This window comes from Glycine soja, chromosome 4 (assembly GCF_004193775.1).
Source record: "Glycine soja cultivar W05 chromosome 4, ASM419377v2, whole genome shotgun sequence".
In the NCBI taxonomy this organism is placed as follows: domain Eukaryota; kingdom Viridiplantae; phylum Streptophyta; class Magnoliopsida; order Fabales; family Fabaceae; genus Glycine; species Glycine soja.
The window spans coordinates 1,638,454-1,653,952 of record NC_041005.1 but is presented as its reverse complement, the minus strand read 5'-3'; the positions used below and the strand labels follow the sequence as shown (position 1 = coordinate 1,653,952).

At 32.0% G+C, this 15,499-nt stretch overlaps 2 protein-coding genes across 11 annotated transcripts; one reads left to right on the top strand and one right to left on the bottom strand.

Moving 5' to 3' along the window:
- Positions 1–436: 436 nt before the first annotated feature.
- On the top strand, positions 437–9,440 carry LOC114408542 (RNA pseudouridine synthase 2, chloroplastic-like). Of its 6 annotated transcripts, XR_003665904.1 has the most exons (9): positions 441–842; positions 2,581–2,724; positions 2,825–3,088; positions 3,217–3,419; positions 3,903–3,981; positions 4,855–5,030; positions 5,111–5,274; positions 8,110–8,239; positions 8,328–9,440. XR_003665904.1 is itself a non-coding variant. In XM_028371628.1 (8 exons), the coding sequence occupies exons 1-7, from the start codon at positions 489–491 to the stop codon at positions 5,241–5,243; spliced, it is 1,353 nt and encodes a 450-aa protein (XP_028227429.1). In that variant the 5' UTR covers positions 440–488; the 3' UTR covers positions 5,244–5,266; positions 8,110–9,440. The 6 variants fall into 6 exon arrangements, 3 of the variants coding, with proteins under 3 accessions (XP_028227430.1, XP_028227429.1, XP_028227428.1); XR_003665906.1 differs by having other exon boundaries at positions 437–842; positions 5,118–5,266; positions 8,110–9,440; XR_003665905.1 differs by having other exon boundaries at positions 437–842; positions 5,118–5,274; positions 8,110–9,440.
- A 910-nt stretch (positions 9,441–10,350) lies between these two features.
- On the bottom strand, positions 10,351–14,829 carry LOC114408543 (probable prolyl 4-hydroxylase 3). Of its 5 annotated transcripts, none has more exons than XM_028371633.1 (9): positions 14,467–14,829; positions 14,293–14,377; positions 13,509–13,606; positions 13,289–13,386; positions 12,094–12,223; positions 11,802–11,989; positions 11,349–11,416; positions 10,783–10,799; positions 10,351–10,687 (listed from the first exon to the last, which is right to left on the bottom strand). In XM_028371633.1, the coding sequence occupies exons 1-8, from the start codon at positions 14,661–14,663 to the stop codon at positions 10,794–10,796; spliced, it is 870 nt and encodes a 289-aa protein (XP_028227434.1). In that variant the 5' UTR covers positions 14,664–14,829; the 3' UTR covers positions 10,351–10,687; positions 10,783–10,793. The 5 variants fall into 5 exon arrangements, 4 of the variants coding, with proteins under 4 accessions (XP_028227434.1, XP_028227433.1, XP_028227432.1 ...); XM_028371632.1 differs by having other exon boundaries at positions 11,327–11,416; positions 14,467–14,828; XR_003665907.1 differs by having other exon boundaries at positions 10,351–10,799; positions 11,327–11,416; positions 13,293–13,386.
- Between the last annotated feature and the right edge of the window lie 670 nt (positions 14,830–15,499).

The following is a 15,499-nucleotide window of genomic DNA, read 5'->3' as shown; positions in this document are numbered from 1 at the left end:
AATCAGATACATAGTATCTAGCATCGAATATTATGACATAAAAAGATTAAACATAAAATTTATTTTTTATGAGTAGTGAAATAAAATTGATTAAATGGAATATGGAATATGAAATGAATCATAATGGAATAAAATCTTCATTCCATTGTTTACATATGAGATAGTGGAAAGGAACATATTTTTTTATTCCATTGTTTCAATAATAAATGGAGCACATTAATTTTTTTTTATTCTTACATTATCCTTTTTTTTAAAATAAATAATAAACGAATTATAAGCATGATGAAAAAAATGAAAAAAAATCCTTTTTTGTGTATGAGTGAAGATTTTTTCAGTAACGCTTACTTTACTTGAGAGTGGGGCTCAATTCCTTTGCATAATCCCGTGCATCATAAGGCCCAACCCGTTAACACGTCGTCGTTTCAAACTTCCCGTCCCAATTTTTATCCCACCATTCAGCGAAAAAGTGAACGAGTAATCAAATAGAAATGCTATCGTTTCACTCATGTGGATGTTGCCGCGTTTCCGCTTCCCGAGCATTCCAATTTCAATTTCAAACCGCACCTTCTCCTTCACTCTTTCTCTCAGCTACGAGCTATAAATTTCGTTCTGCCACCGCGAGCGCCGCTTCTGGTTCCGCCGGCGACTCAGACTCCGATGGAGAGCCAAAATTGAACTTCTCGGGTGTGCGGTTGGAGGAGGCAGTCGATAGCAGAATCGGATCTGGAAAACTCAGACTCGACAACTGGATCTCTTCCCGCATCAATGGCATTAGCAGGGCACGAGTTCAATCAAGTATCAAATCAGGACTCGTTCATGTCAATGGCCGTGTCGTTGATAAGGTAAATCTCAGAGGCGCTTCATGCATTTGATTCTGAAGCTGTTTTTAATGAATATGAATGTTTCAGTCCTGGAAGATATATGCTGTTTATGTGTGATTTATTTATGAATATGAATGTGCTTTGTGTTTAGAATTTAGAAAATGTTTCCAGTATTTAGATGATGCTCACAAATTGGAGGAGTTTCCTTGCGGTAATGATATCCTAGTTGAAATTGAAACTAAATCTGTAATGATAATTTTCTTTGTTGCGATCAGAGACTTTAAGAGGCCACCATTACTTAGGACACTTACGTAGGTAGCACAATGAGTAGAGTTTAGGCCGGGTACTATACTCTAGTGTTGTTAAATAGCCGCTATAGCGGCACTATAAGTCTATCGCATAGCATAATTTCTTGAATCCGCGATTGAGACTTCATCCGCTATTGCGACCGGTATCATTGTTGTGGTTGTGGCATGCGTTCTGCAACCTCTTGTCATTTCTGGCGAGTCCCTAGCCAATTGAACCTTTGAGCTAATATTATGTCAATTTTTATGCATTTTATTTTTATTTGCATACAATTTTTTTTATACATATATAATTGATATATATCATATATTTCAACCGTTATGTGACTTCCGCTATATGCCTGCAACGCTATCCACTATATGATATGGTGGATTATTGGCTTTCCGCCATTTTCCGCAATCCACAATTGATAACACATCAGTATACTCCAATCTCGTGTTTAGAGAAAAAAAATCAGTGAATTCATATCCACACAAGTAGTAACTTTAGTGTTCATCCTTGTACCCTATGTTGACTTGTATACCAATGTTCATTTCACACTCATTACATGCCTTTTAGTTAAACAAAATATATTTTCCTTTTAATGTACCTTATTTTTGACAGACTAGTAAAATAAAAATACTATTTTAATACTAAAATTAAATGTGAATGATGTACAAAACTAATGTCATTAATTAAAAATGTTACAACATGTTGGATTAAAGAACGGTCGACTACTTCTGAAACTAGATGAAGATGAGGCCACAAAAACAGTAGACAATATAATTAGGACAATAAGACATACTGTTTTGAAATGACAAGTGCACAACCTCTAAGAACAATGGGATCTCTCATCAACTTATTTGTATTATATTTTTTAATTTTAGTTTAATATATTAAATAATAAATGTTGGTATGGGGCAAGGTGGGTATCAAAGTACTTTGAATATCCATTGCTATAAATTTTTTCAGGTAATTTCTCATTTCATACCCGGACCATTATCCATGAGTATTTTTTATGGGTGTTCTGACTCCCGAGTCTAAACCTTTTTACCATCGCTATTAAGCCATTGATCAATATCAAATATTCCGAGTCTAATGGAAGCTCCTTCAGAATCTGTAGACAAAAGGCTCTATTAAATGATTGACGTATTCCACATTACATATTCAAAAGGGAAAAATGATGTATTGATTCCAAAATAACTATCAAACATATGCCCTTGACTGTATTTTTTTACTCAGGTATTTTTTTGGTTATTTCAAAAATTGAAGTATCAACCAGAGAAATATGCTTTGGTGAATTGTGAGGATGGCAATTCTTGATTAAGTAATCATAATTTTTTCCCCCCATTTGAAATAAATTGGGTCCTTTGTTATCTCTTGGTAGCTTTTAACAGTGTTTGGTCTTCCTCTCTTAATTTGTGTTTTAGCTGCACGGATAAGTGACATCTTTTAATTGATGATGCTTGAGCAGGTTTCTTTCAATGTCAAATCTGGGGATGAGATCAAGTGCACAATCGCAGAATTGCAGAATTTGAGGGCCGTGCCACAAAATATACCTTTGGATATCGTTTATGAAGATGAGCATGTTCTAGTCATAAATAAACCTGCACACATGGTAATACCGAACCTGATTTGTAAGATTTATGAAGTTATCTATCTTTTTTAACTCCATTTTCTATTAGATTGTCAATTTCATTATTTGGTCTACTGCCTAGGTTGTGCATCCGGCACCTGGCAATACATCTGGAACGCTTGTCAATGGCATTCTTCACCATTGCAACCTTCCAAATGTTGAATTTTCTAAAGACGAAGCTCTTTCAGATACAGAAGATTCTGATGATGAGTTCAATAGTTATATCTCCCTGGCAAGTTCTTGTGAGGGGTTAAATTCTAGACTGTCTGTGGCATCAAATTCAATTCGCCCAGGGATTGTACACAGATTGGACAAAGGCACGAGTGGGTTACTTGTTGTTGCAAAGGTGTTTCTTGCATTTTCTTAAAACCTAGTCATTAGCACCCAACGTTAATAAAGAATGGAAATTCTTGTTCATATTTTGAAAGATTGACATTTGGTTTTGTACTTGCTATTTGTATGCTTTCATATCAGGATGAACATTCACACATGAAATTGTCAGAGCAATTCAAGCAACGAACCATTAAGAGGCTTTATGTCAGTCTTACTGCTGGGGTACCCACTCCAGTTGCTGGGCGTGTTGAGGTTCCAGTTGGCCGTGATACTAATAACCGGATTCGTATGACTGCTGTAACTGGACCAGTTAATTCTAAAAAGGCCCGTTATGCTGCTAGTAGGTGATTAATGGCCCTTTTACACTTATTTTATATTTACTAAGTAATACGGATTATTTTAGTTTCATCCGGTCATATTTGACTATTGTGAAATTTGGTAGATATCAATTAAAATATTTATATAAAAAACTATATAATTTTAAACATGTGTATGTACGCATAACATGAACTTCAAGTTTTTTATTATTCAATCCAAGCGATCTTGTCAATTAGATTTCTTGTGGAATTAGTTTAACTCAGGTGACTAACAATTGTCATCTAGAAGATATTTCATCCTTGGGCTTTTCCCTTGTAATCAAATGATCAAAACTAAAGGAAATAGTTGAATACCTCTCTTGGTATGATCCATTTAAGTGCTTCGTCATTATGTTAGTTTTGCTTTCTTCCATATGGCAGGATATCCATGAGATACATTTAAGGTTTCATTGCAAGTGCTACTCCAGGGGCATGTATTCATCTAAAAGTTTATTATTTACCATCTGTCAGGTACAAAGTAATTGAGATACTTGCTGGGGGGAGTTGTTCATTGGTTGAGTGGAAGTTGGAAACTGGACGCACTCATCAGGTACTTCATGACACATAACTTTGGAGAAATGTAACGATAAACAAATTCCTTGATGGCTTCAGTCCAATATGAAGGGAAAAGCTATTGTTCACATTATTTTGCATATTATATCAATTGAAGAATGTAACGATAAACAATGCATTTTTTATTTTTAAAAAAATTGTGGGTAAATTACATTTTATTTCCCTGATGATCTCATAAAATTCAACCTTAGTTTACCTAGTTCGAAACCCTATCTTCTCCCAAACATTTTTCAGTGAACCTGTAGTTAAACTGTCTGAAGATTTAGAGACACGACATGCAATCATCTAAAACACGAATCTTTAGCATGGGAATTTGTCTTTTAAACTGGAGAAAACAAAAAGGAGAGTCTGTTTTGTGAGTATATGGGATAATATATTGCTGGAAAAGGCTGAGGTAAATTGGAGAAGACAGAGAACTGGTTATGCGTGCGTTCTCAATACAGCATGAAATTATATTTATGATCTTATACTAGTTTATACTACTGTAATTGGAAATTTGGAATTAGGGTTTGTAATTTGGACTTATTAGTATGTTTCTTTTTGGATGGCCATATATCCCATTTGCATAGTTTCACATGGTCTTAGCGAAGGGTATGCAGAATTCCTTGTGAACTGGCAACTTGGGAGATCTGGGAGGTGTCACCACTGGGTCTTTCACGTTTGTTTGCAGATATTGTTTGTGTAATTTTTAGTAGAGCTTAATTTTCTTTTCTTTCTCCCTTGTACAAGAACTTAAACGTTACACCATTTTAAATGAATAATAGATATTAGATACCAATATTTTGAAGAAAAATCCCCTAGAATTTGCTTATAATTTCCCTTTAAAAACAATCCATATTTTTTTTTGTAGATTCGCGCACATGCTAAGTATTTGGGAGTTCCCCTACTGGGTGATGAGTTGTATGGAGGGACAAAAAGCATGGTCTTGTCACTGCTAAGGCCCCGAACTCCCATCAGTTTGCATAGCAAAATCGTAAAAATGGTTTCTAGGCTAGATAGGCCTTGCCTTCATGCTTGGACTCTCGGGTGAGAACTTTTTAAACCTTGTTTCTCATCTTTTTGCATAACAAACTTGATAAGGTGCGGTGTTGCCTATTGTTTTGTAGGTTTCAGCATCCCCATACAGGGGAGCAGGTGCATTTTTCATGCGAACCCCCTGCAGACTTCGCTGAGATTTTGAGCCAGCTTCGTAGAATTGGTAGTGAGACGGTTTCTTTCACAAAGCGTTCAAATTCATGACGGGGGCACTATTTTCATATTCAGTAAGCAGGTTTTGATTTTTTTTATCAAACTACTTCGCAATACCTTTTTTCATATCTATAGACTTGTTAAATAAAAGTCTATACATTTACAAAGTAGAAGTTCTTTCATCATTCTTCGCTCTTTTTTTTTAATTTGCATTTTTATTTTATCTTTCATTTTTAAAATTGTTCAAAAGTAATAAAATAAGAGAAACTAAAAGATAATAAAAATGATTTTTTATGTTAATTACAATTTTTATAAGATCAGATCTATATAATAAATTTAAAAAATGGGAAAAAATATTTTTAGAGTAGATGATAAAATAAAAGTATATAAAGAAAACTTTTTTTAGTTTGATTTGATTTTTTTAACATTATTTGAATTTTTATTTATTATCTTAAATATAATGTTAATATGTTGTGTTAAGATTCAATAAAATCGAAAAATTAAAATAAATATTTGAAAATAATTGTTTTTAGCAGTGATAACAAAGTATAGCGATAGTTCTATTCAATTTGATATTGTTAGCATGATTTAAAATTTGCATATTAAAAAATAAATTTTTGAATGATGAAATTATGACATCAATCATCTCCGTTTATTGTTTTTTGTAGACCACAAAAATATGAAAAAGGATCATTTTTGGTGCTGAAAAGCTTTAGTGAGCAACAGAAAGACACACTATTTATATTAAATCAATATAAAGGCTGAAAATAAAATAAAACGTAATGTAAGGTTCTAAAAGACAATTTTTTTGAACTAAACATTTATTTATTTTATAAAAAATTATAATTATAATTTTTATGTTAATATTTTATTTTTAATAATATATATTATGCAATTATTATATGACAAATCGTTTTAAAAATTTATTTTTGTGTAAAGTATAAACAAAATGAAAAATTTATGATCAAATTTTAGATAATATCCCTACGTATACACGAGTAATGATGCTAATTTTAAAACAATGCCAAACATAAGACATGATATTTTAGGCAGATTATTTTTCCCCTTATGAAAATTGACACCATATAGTGATTTGTGGAAAACAGAATTGTCCAACATTCTGACTTCTTATTGGCTTTGCTTTAGACTATTTCTTTTCAAATAAATTGTATACATTCCTATTTACTTTCTTAATCTTTATTTTAATTTTTAGTTAAGATTATAAATTATAAGTAAAAAAATAAAAAAAATATATTATAATTACAAAGTTTATAATGAAATATTGTTATACAGTGAAAGGATAAACAATATTGAAATATTGTTACAACTGTAATATTAATTTTCTTTTATTTTAAAAATATATTTGTTTGATAAAATAATATTTTATTATATGAGTTTAACTTGATTGGTTGAGTAGGACATAGTTGGTGTAAACTTCTTAGTTCATTCTAATGAATAAAAAAAATAATCATAATGATATTTTAGATTAAGTAAAATTATGACTTAATGAATAATCTCTTTTATAGTAGTATAAATAAATTGAAGCCTAAAAAACGTGTCATTGGGATACTTAAAAGAATAGTGAATAAATGGATTTAAAAAAGAAAAAGAAAAGTTTAGCATTAGCAATTAATTTTTCATGAAATTCAAAACTTGCCTTCTAAATGACCGTATGTTCGTTTAGCCGAAAGGAACTGTAGTTTTTCAATACTGTATGATTCCTCTATTTAGGCTTCTAAAAAAAAAGAACTTTTCCTAATTAGTTTGTATGACAGTTCTATTTTTGAGTCTTTATTCTTTGAAATATTTTTTTCTATTTTTAACGGTTATTTTTTAAAATTATGTTCGGCTTAAGATTCGTGTAAATTGAAAACAATACCATTAGAACTTGCCTGCTGCTTGATCATTTATGAGGAAATTAGTTGCCATTTATTGAATGATACTGAACCAGAAAATATTATATATATATATATATATATAAAATTAAGGTCTACATAATTTTTTTGTCTCAAAAAATGTTTTTTTATTTGTTTTTTTAAAGGCAAAACTTTTGTTCAATATCAGACAAGAATAAGGTATGTTTTGGGGTACCGGAATAAAAAAGAATATAATAATTTTTATCGATCATGATTTCTAGTATATTATAACAATGCTAAAATATATACTCTTATTCTATAAAAAAAAATATGTATTCTAATTAATTTATTCTTCGTTACTAACAATATGTATCCTTTTTTTCATAATTAATTATACATTTATACTTATTATAAGTAATCTCATCAATATAATAAACACTATTGAGGTGAAAATAAATTTATCTTAGAAGAGAAAACTTGTTATCAAGTCAAGAGTTTAGTTTTAGAGTGCCCACTTAAATTACTTAAATAGGGAATTTGTTTATCCATTACTCACTCAATTACTAATCTGTAATGTACGTGCAAAGAGATTTGTGATGTTAATTGTTAACGCTTGATCCCTTGCATGGGCATCTTATTGTTTTAGGACATTGGTATCAGCATGGCCTGGTTAGTATGCCTGAAGTTGGACATGTTATTGAAATACTGTACATCGTATACAATTAAACATTCTTGTTAACAAGACCAGGTTAAAAGAAGATATATGATAGAAATTAAACTATAATGTGTAGATGCTTTTGGGTTTAATATTAATGAAAACTACACTAAGGTACTGGGATGTTCGGTGTAATTTCAATAAGGATGATTTGAAAATTTTACCTGGATAGATTCTTGAATCATTGTGTTTTCCTTTTGTGTGACCTTGAATCTTTTAGTTAGTTCTTCCTTATTTGATTTTTTTTTTTTGTACCAATGGTGATTTAGATACTTATTACTGTAATGTGATTTTTACCTTTAACAAAAAGACCTAATGTGAATTATTTTTTCTCTATTTTTTCCAGCAAAAAAGTTTTATTTGCAGAGGTGGTTTTTATTGAATGAAGCCAATGTCTCTAAACTTAATGAAAATTCCTTTTTCTCCATCAAGGGTGTTTATAATTCAGCTTTGGAATTGGCCAAATTCAGCTAGAAGTGAGTTTAAGATGAACCGTGGTAGGAAAGACTTGCTCACTTCTATCCCCGTTGACTTTTAATTTTGTTGTTTGGTTTGACATTTCAGTTACGTGACCACGAATGAACTGAGACCAATCAAATTTCTTGTTTGTCGGCGCTAGATTCTCCTTAGTTGGCTTCTAATGTTAGATTGTGAGTAATCTTAACTACTTTCATGAATTGCCTAACATCACTTGTTTTGGGCTTGGATGGCTTAACATTTTCAGCCATTGTCAGTTATCAAGTTGAATGGTTGAACTATGTTGATTGATTTGAAATCATTAGGTTTCAATTGATTGCAATGGACTAGACTTGACATTTGTGATGCATAAAAAGTCCCTAATCATTACAGAGACCAGTACAAAAGCTGACAAGCCTCTCTTTGAGGTTTGGGAACGATCTAATAGACTGTCGTTTAACTTTATGAAACCAACATTAGTTGAAAATGTTGGTCATTCATGCCCACAACAGATTATGTTAAGCAACTCATGGGAATGTTTAAGGAGTACTCATAATTTGACATTATTGCTAAGTTGATTATGGGGAATCTAACAAGTGAGCCGACGAACAAGAAACTTGACTTGCTTAGCCCATTCAAGATCATGTAGTTGAAATATCAAATTTGACAACAAAGTTGAAGTTAATGAATATGGAAGTGAGTCTTTTCTTGTACTATTCATCTTAAATTCTTTTCTTGCTGAATTTGATCAGTTTTAGGTGAATTATAACACCCTTAAAAAAGATTGGAACTTAAAGGAAATTAAGTCAATGTTAATGCAAGAAGGAAGATTAAAAAAGTGAAAGACAACTCTATTTATCTCATGAGGAATTCAATAAGAGCAAGTTAGGTAAGGAAGCACATGGGCAAATGCTTAATGAAGGTCAACAAGGTAGAAGTCTGTAAAAGTTATTTTTCATTTTATTCTTGTATTTATTGCTCGAAAAGTCTTATTCAATGGACATCTTCAATAACGAGGCAGAAAGGTAGTTTAGAGAGAAAAGTGAAAGTTGTGAGGTCTTATATGGGTGGTTAATATTACGGAAGATTTAACGAGAATGTACATATGTATACAATATAGTATGCCTTTGTACATCACAACAAAATAATGTATCTGAAAAGTAGAATTGCACTCTATTATATATGGTTAAGTTGATGTTGAATTATAGTAATGTACCCTTTATCACTGGTGTATATTTCTTTTACAACGTTCCAAGTAATGTATATAGTAATGTACCCTTAATCACTGGTGTATATTTCTTTTACAACGTTCCAAGAAATGTAGTTCCTAATAAGGTTGCTTAACAAGGTTCCTAAGTTAGTTCTTAAAACTTTTTATGAACTATGGACAAGAAGGAAACTCAATTTAAGACAGCTTCATATTTAAGGTTGCTTGATGTAAAAGAACCCTAAGTTGTTTTTTGGTTGGCTATCCTAACAAAAGTAAAACTGTATAATTTTACATGAAAAAAAATAAAGCTTAACGTAAAAGAACCCTTAGTGCTTTTCTCATAGGGTATCGTTAAAAAGTCTAAATGTTACATTCTTAAGCATGGCCAATTCAGTAGGAGTGAGAAATCACAAAAAAATGGATATTGTGGAGATTCGTGAATCTTCTCCTAATGTTTGTCTTCAAGATGTTGTTCCTTTTGCTATATTAGAATCACACAATACTTGGAGACAATAAAATAATATTCAAAATCCCCATGATGAACATACAATTATTGAATCGACAATGAAAAGTCAAATAAACAAGGAATGAAGAAACACAAGAAACATAATACTAGAGACATTCTCTTTTCAACACTCTCTGTCATTGACTGAAATTAGTTAAAAATTATTAATTTTGGTGGATGTCACTTATCAAATCTAGTAGTATTGGGCGATTGGTTGCCAATAACAAAATAAATTTGTACAATGTCTTCAGAAAATTGGAAATTTGATTTTAATGATTGTTAATGCAAAACTATCATTATACCACACATTATAGTCATATCATCAAATGAGATTGACTATAATAGCGACATCAAGACAGAATTTTTAAACTAAGAAACAACACATGAATGAATGATAAAAATAATTACACGAACACTGGAGGGAAAAAAAACCTCTTTATAAACTAAAAATTGTTTCTTCTCCAAATGTGTTTTTCTTACTTCTGTGGATATATCACATTCTCAAAAACTTATCTATGACCAATATACCATCCTTTCACTATGCTAAACTACAAATTTATCTCCACGTATTCAACACATCAGTCCCCGGTGAGCCTCTTACCTAAAGACATATTCACTTGAAAACTCTACAAGACTAAAACTCGGATCATTAACTGTAAATACTCTTTTTTCCCTTGGCAACGCCAAATTATCTATCCATGAGAAAGAGAAACCAAATGGTTTATTCTACATGTGAAGAAAATGCTGGCGCACCTGAGCAAAGGGAAAGATCACTAGGTAGAATAAAAGGTGAACATGAATGCATTGAACTTGTGTTTCTCCAATCCAAAATGCGATGAAATACTCACCCTGTACCACGTTAATCCTGAAAATATAAAACCATCAGGTGCTCAATGATATCTGACATAAATATGTTAACCGAGGAGGTTCAATGATCCACCAATAACAGTAAGGTGCTCCAGTGTGTAGTGCGTGACATTTCATATATGATATGAGAGACGTGTACAAAACAAGGCTAAAAAATGTTTTTGGGCACACAGCTGATATATCATATATTAATTTTAAATAATTGGGAAGTACAGTTTGGAAAAAGCCGGGGCAGGGGATGGCAAATCTAACATCAGTAAACATAATTGTAGCAACAAAGACCAAATTAAATGGCCGCTTTGAAATAGTATTTTCAAACTAGAAGTTTAAAACTCATTTGATATTTGGATACAAAAAGAAATGCCATTATTAATAATAAAAAAACAAAAATGGAAAGAACTTATTATGAAGTCAAGTTTGCATGACAATGGAAATTTTAGGGATGAAATTCTCCTTGAATTTTTTCATCTGAAGTACATCTATTTTCAAAAGCACAATAGGCTCATACTTAGTCTGTAGAAATACCTATGCAGTTGATGGGTCAAACCTTGTACTCATGAAGATGCAGCCACTTTGTTGAAGACCATTTATTTCCTTTAATTACTGGGCAACCGCCTGGAAGCAAAGATAAATTTTTAAGTAACTTTACCAATCATGTTCTTCCTGGAACCAAAAGAAACTGTGAGTATAAAACAAAGTGCCAGGTGGCTTTTAATTTCCATTGGTAAGAAAAAAGTATGGAATGACATGGCAATAGTATTCTCAACATAAGGTCCATATTTCATATTTATTATAATTTCCCCAGAGCGGTTAAATAGAGCAAGCATGCAGAAGATTAAAAAGCAGCAGTAAATACATGGATCAATCTGAACCTAAATGTAGAAAGACGGCTCATAATTAAATGTGGTAAAAAAATGCATAAATGTGCACTTCACATGCTATAGGAACAAAATCTGTATCTACACAGCTAATCTGGTGACAATTTTCAACAGTTTCTAACCATGTAAACTAGATGGATCTAGAGTGGCATCAGGCCTCATGCTCCAAAATAGCAGAGCATCACCCATTTTTGGTTTCACTGAGAGACCCTTTCTTGCACATTGGGATAAATCATTCCACCAAGGCACAGAACTAAAATTTGCATTGGCAGCAGGAAATACAGTCTCACCGCCTTCTTCAACATCTGAACTGCATAAGCAGGAAAAAATGAAAGGGAACCATCAAGTTTCCATCCAAAATCCAACAAAAAACACAATGCAAGACCATAATTTGGAAAGAGAATGACAGCTTACAGGTACATAAGAACTGTAGCAATACGTTGGCCTCCATTCTTAGTGTTGAACTCATCAAGGAAGTAATCATAGTGAGGCTCATATTTTTGTCCTGCTTCATAGTGAAGGATTTGAAGTCCTTCTCCATTCTCTGAATATGTTTAAGTTAACCGTCAGTAAATATTTTGACAAATACATAGATTTTAGAGCTACTTGGGGATTGATGCATAATGTATCGATACACGTCCAGCAACATTAGGCATGGGGTTTGGGGGAGTCGTGTGTCAAAACCCCAAAAAGACCTCCTGTGTTTTGCTTCCCTCCATGGACCTCCCTTGTAATTAATCTCTAATTATAACAAAAAATAAATGTACTGATACCAGCCAGGAATTAGTTTCTCATAGTAATTCCATTAATTTAAATCATCAACTTAATTATGACATTTTAAAATACTCTGGTTCTCTCTATCCCCTATACACAGATCAATTTCCTTTTGGTACAACATTATCCTGCTTTTCCACAACAAACATCCAAGACATTAAATAAATTCTTCAAAAGAGAAAAACCTAGTTTCATTCTTTGAAATTTTATTTTTATTGGGATAATAATTTAGGGAGCTTAAAGCAGTTAAAATTGTTACAGACCTAGACGTAGAATATGAGAATTTAGAGAGAGAGATGCAAAGACAAAAGAAAGAAAGAGAAACAATGCTTTATTATTGAATATTGAATGACAACAAACAAAAGGAGAGAACTCTTCTTCAACCAAGGTTTTCCCCTTTCTACAACAAATCTCAGTTCCCAAATGCTAGCATATTTGAATACATTTCCTTCTATCACTCTTACTATTTAAGCAAAGCCCTTGCTCTTCCACTATAACAAACACCCAATTAATTCTATAACTACTTTCTAAATAACTCTATAACTTCCCAGCTTCATGAATACATATCAGAATCCTTCACCCCAATCTTAACCCCATTCTGAACAGGGAAAAGTAGCCATTAGATCCACTGGCCAACAAGCTAAAATGCTAGATAACATGTAAACTCATCTTAAGGTAAGTTTGATTTTTAGGTATGATGTAATATGCAAATTGTAGAGCTTTTATAAAAAAATATACTTCTGCTTGATGTGAAATGCAAGCAAATCATATACTTTTTGTGGGGCTATTGAACATATCAAGCTAATAAATTATAATTGATAAATAAAACTCATACCTACAGGTATGAAGGTAAAGTCAGCAATTCTTTTCTCTATATTCTGGATGATTTTGTCCCTTCCTCTCTTCAAGAACATTCCTGAACTGGTTCGAACCCTACAGACAGAGGATATCCAGAATAATGCATTGCCACTAGTCTCTGAAAACAGTGTATGGAAAAGAAAAAAAAAATCCACAATTATTGGATCCATTACAAAAACACACACAAAAAGTCAAACCTGCTTTCTGTACTCTTCCCAGTCTTGCTATCAACAACACTTGATTTTACCATATGAGGTTTGGCAAGTTCAATCAAGTACTCACATTCTTCTTTAGACTGTTGCAAATCACAAGCATAATTAAAATTAGCATACAATATAAATTTCAACAGTTTGCTACTGAAAGAATTTACAGCAGTAAAATAAGATCTCTCGCTCAAACTCTGTCTTTCAGCAAGTTCAAGTTGACCAAAAATCTGAACATCCCAGACACGAATACCAGAATTTTCTTTCACCACGAAAGATACAAAAGAACCTCGTTCATAACAAAATTCAGTCCCTGAGCCTAATCTATGCTTACAGAATTTCAATTTGAACTCCACAATTTTCCCTGATATGGATGCAGGCACACAGCATTATAGATTTACCACTCTGTTCCGAATTTGAACAATTTAATCATCCAGAAAAACACTCGAGGAACAAAATATATAATTCAGTCCCTGAGCCAAACCTATGCTTACAGAAATTTCAATTTGAACTCCACAATTTTCCTTGATACAACGCAGTATTATAGATTTACCACTCTATTCTACACTTGAACAATTTTATCATCCAGAAAACACCGAAGGAACAAAATATTCCTAATCTCAACGGTTCGACAAAAATTTCACGACCTATAAACACCGTTTTGCATCAAACAAAAGCTTACAATACTCAGACGCATAAATTCTAGCTATCTCCAATAATAATTAAAAAAAAAAAAAACAAGAAGAGGCAGATCCATAAGAAGATTACGAAAACTGACCAGAAAATTGTGATAGATGAACGCTCTTGGCTCCCAGGAGAGAATCTCGGTCCACTGCTCCGAGTTTTCCACCAAACTCTCGCCACTTCGTGAAACAACAATTAGGAAAAGATTAAATACATTTTAAACTAAATCGAAACCAAACAGAGCAGAATGAATTTATATAATAGCAACCTTTGAGAGGTCTTGCGCCTGAAGGCGCTGAGCTCCGTGGTTGGAAAATCGTCGTCGGTGGTTGGAAGATAAACAATGCCGAGAGCAAGGAGCACGACGAGGATGAGTGTGAGGAAGAAAAGCGCCCACAGAACCAGCGAGAACGTTGACCACTTCTTCCCTTGTGCGCGGGTATGCGAATGCTTTCCTTTCGCCATGTGCTTGGATTGAATTGAATCTGCTCCAAAACCCTAAGCAATGCAAATGGACGTACGATATACTCAATCGTACTTATACAAACAAGTCCTTGGAATGGTGTCGTCACGGTTTCGTTGACTCCAGTCGCTATTCTTTCTTTACTTACCAAAATATTTCCCGGGGTCCAGTGTGGTGTGAGTGTGACTGGTGTCTACTAAACACCGCATCTTCCCCGTTTTTTGTTTCGTAAATAAAATTTAAAATAAAAACTCTGCGGAAACGTTTGATTTATTTTCTCTTTAGTAACCTGTGCAATAAAAGTTTATGTTTTAAAAAGAATTTAATGGTTAAGAGTTTTATATTCACATTTAAATTATTTTAAAATTAGCAACTTAAAGATGAATTATAATTAAATAATTGTGTAAATTTTTTACACTACTATTATTTATATAACTCTTTTTCTTTTAAAATTTTAAAAGTTAAAAAAAATTAAAGGTGAAAAACAAAATTATGTTTCAGTTAAAAAAGTACAAGTATACATCATAAATTAATAAACATTAATATATTTCTATATTATAATTAAAATCTTATAATACTCCTTGATGAGGATAAATGTTTCATATCAATAAAAAAATTATATTCAGAATATAAAATGATGATAAAGTTTTCAATTGATTTATTTTCTCAATTAAATATTTTTAGTATTTTTCTCATCTTTTCTCTATATATACTTTTCATACATTATATCTATAAATAACAAAAACCTTTCTCTCACTCATCTAAAATGGTGTCTATTTTATTATTTTTATTTGTATGTTTTATCTTTTTAATCATTTATTCTTTTTTATTTATATTT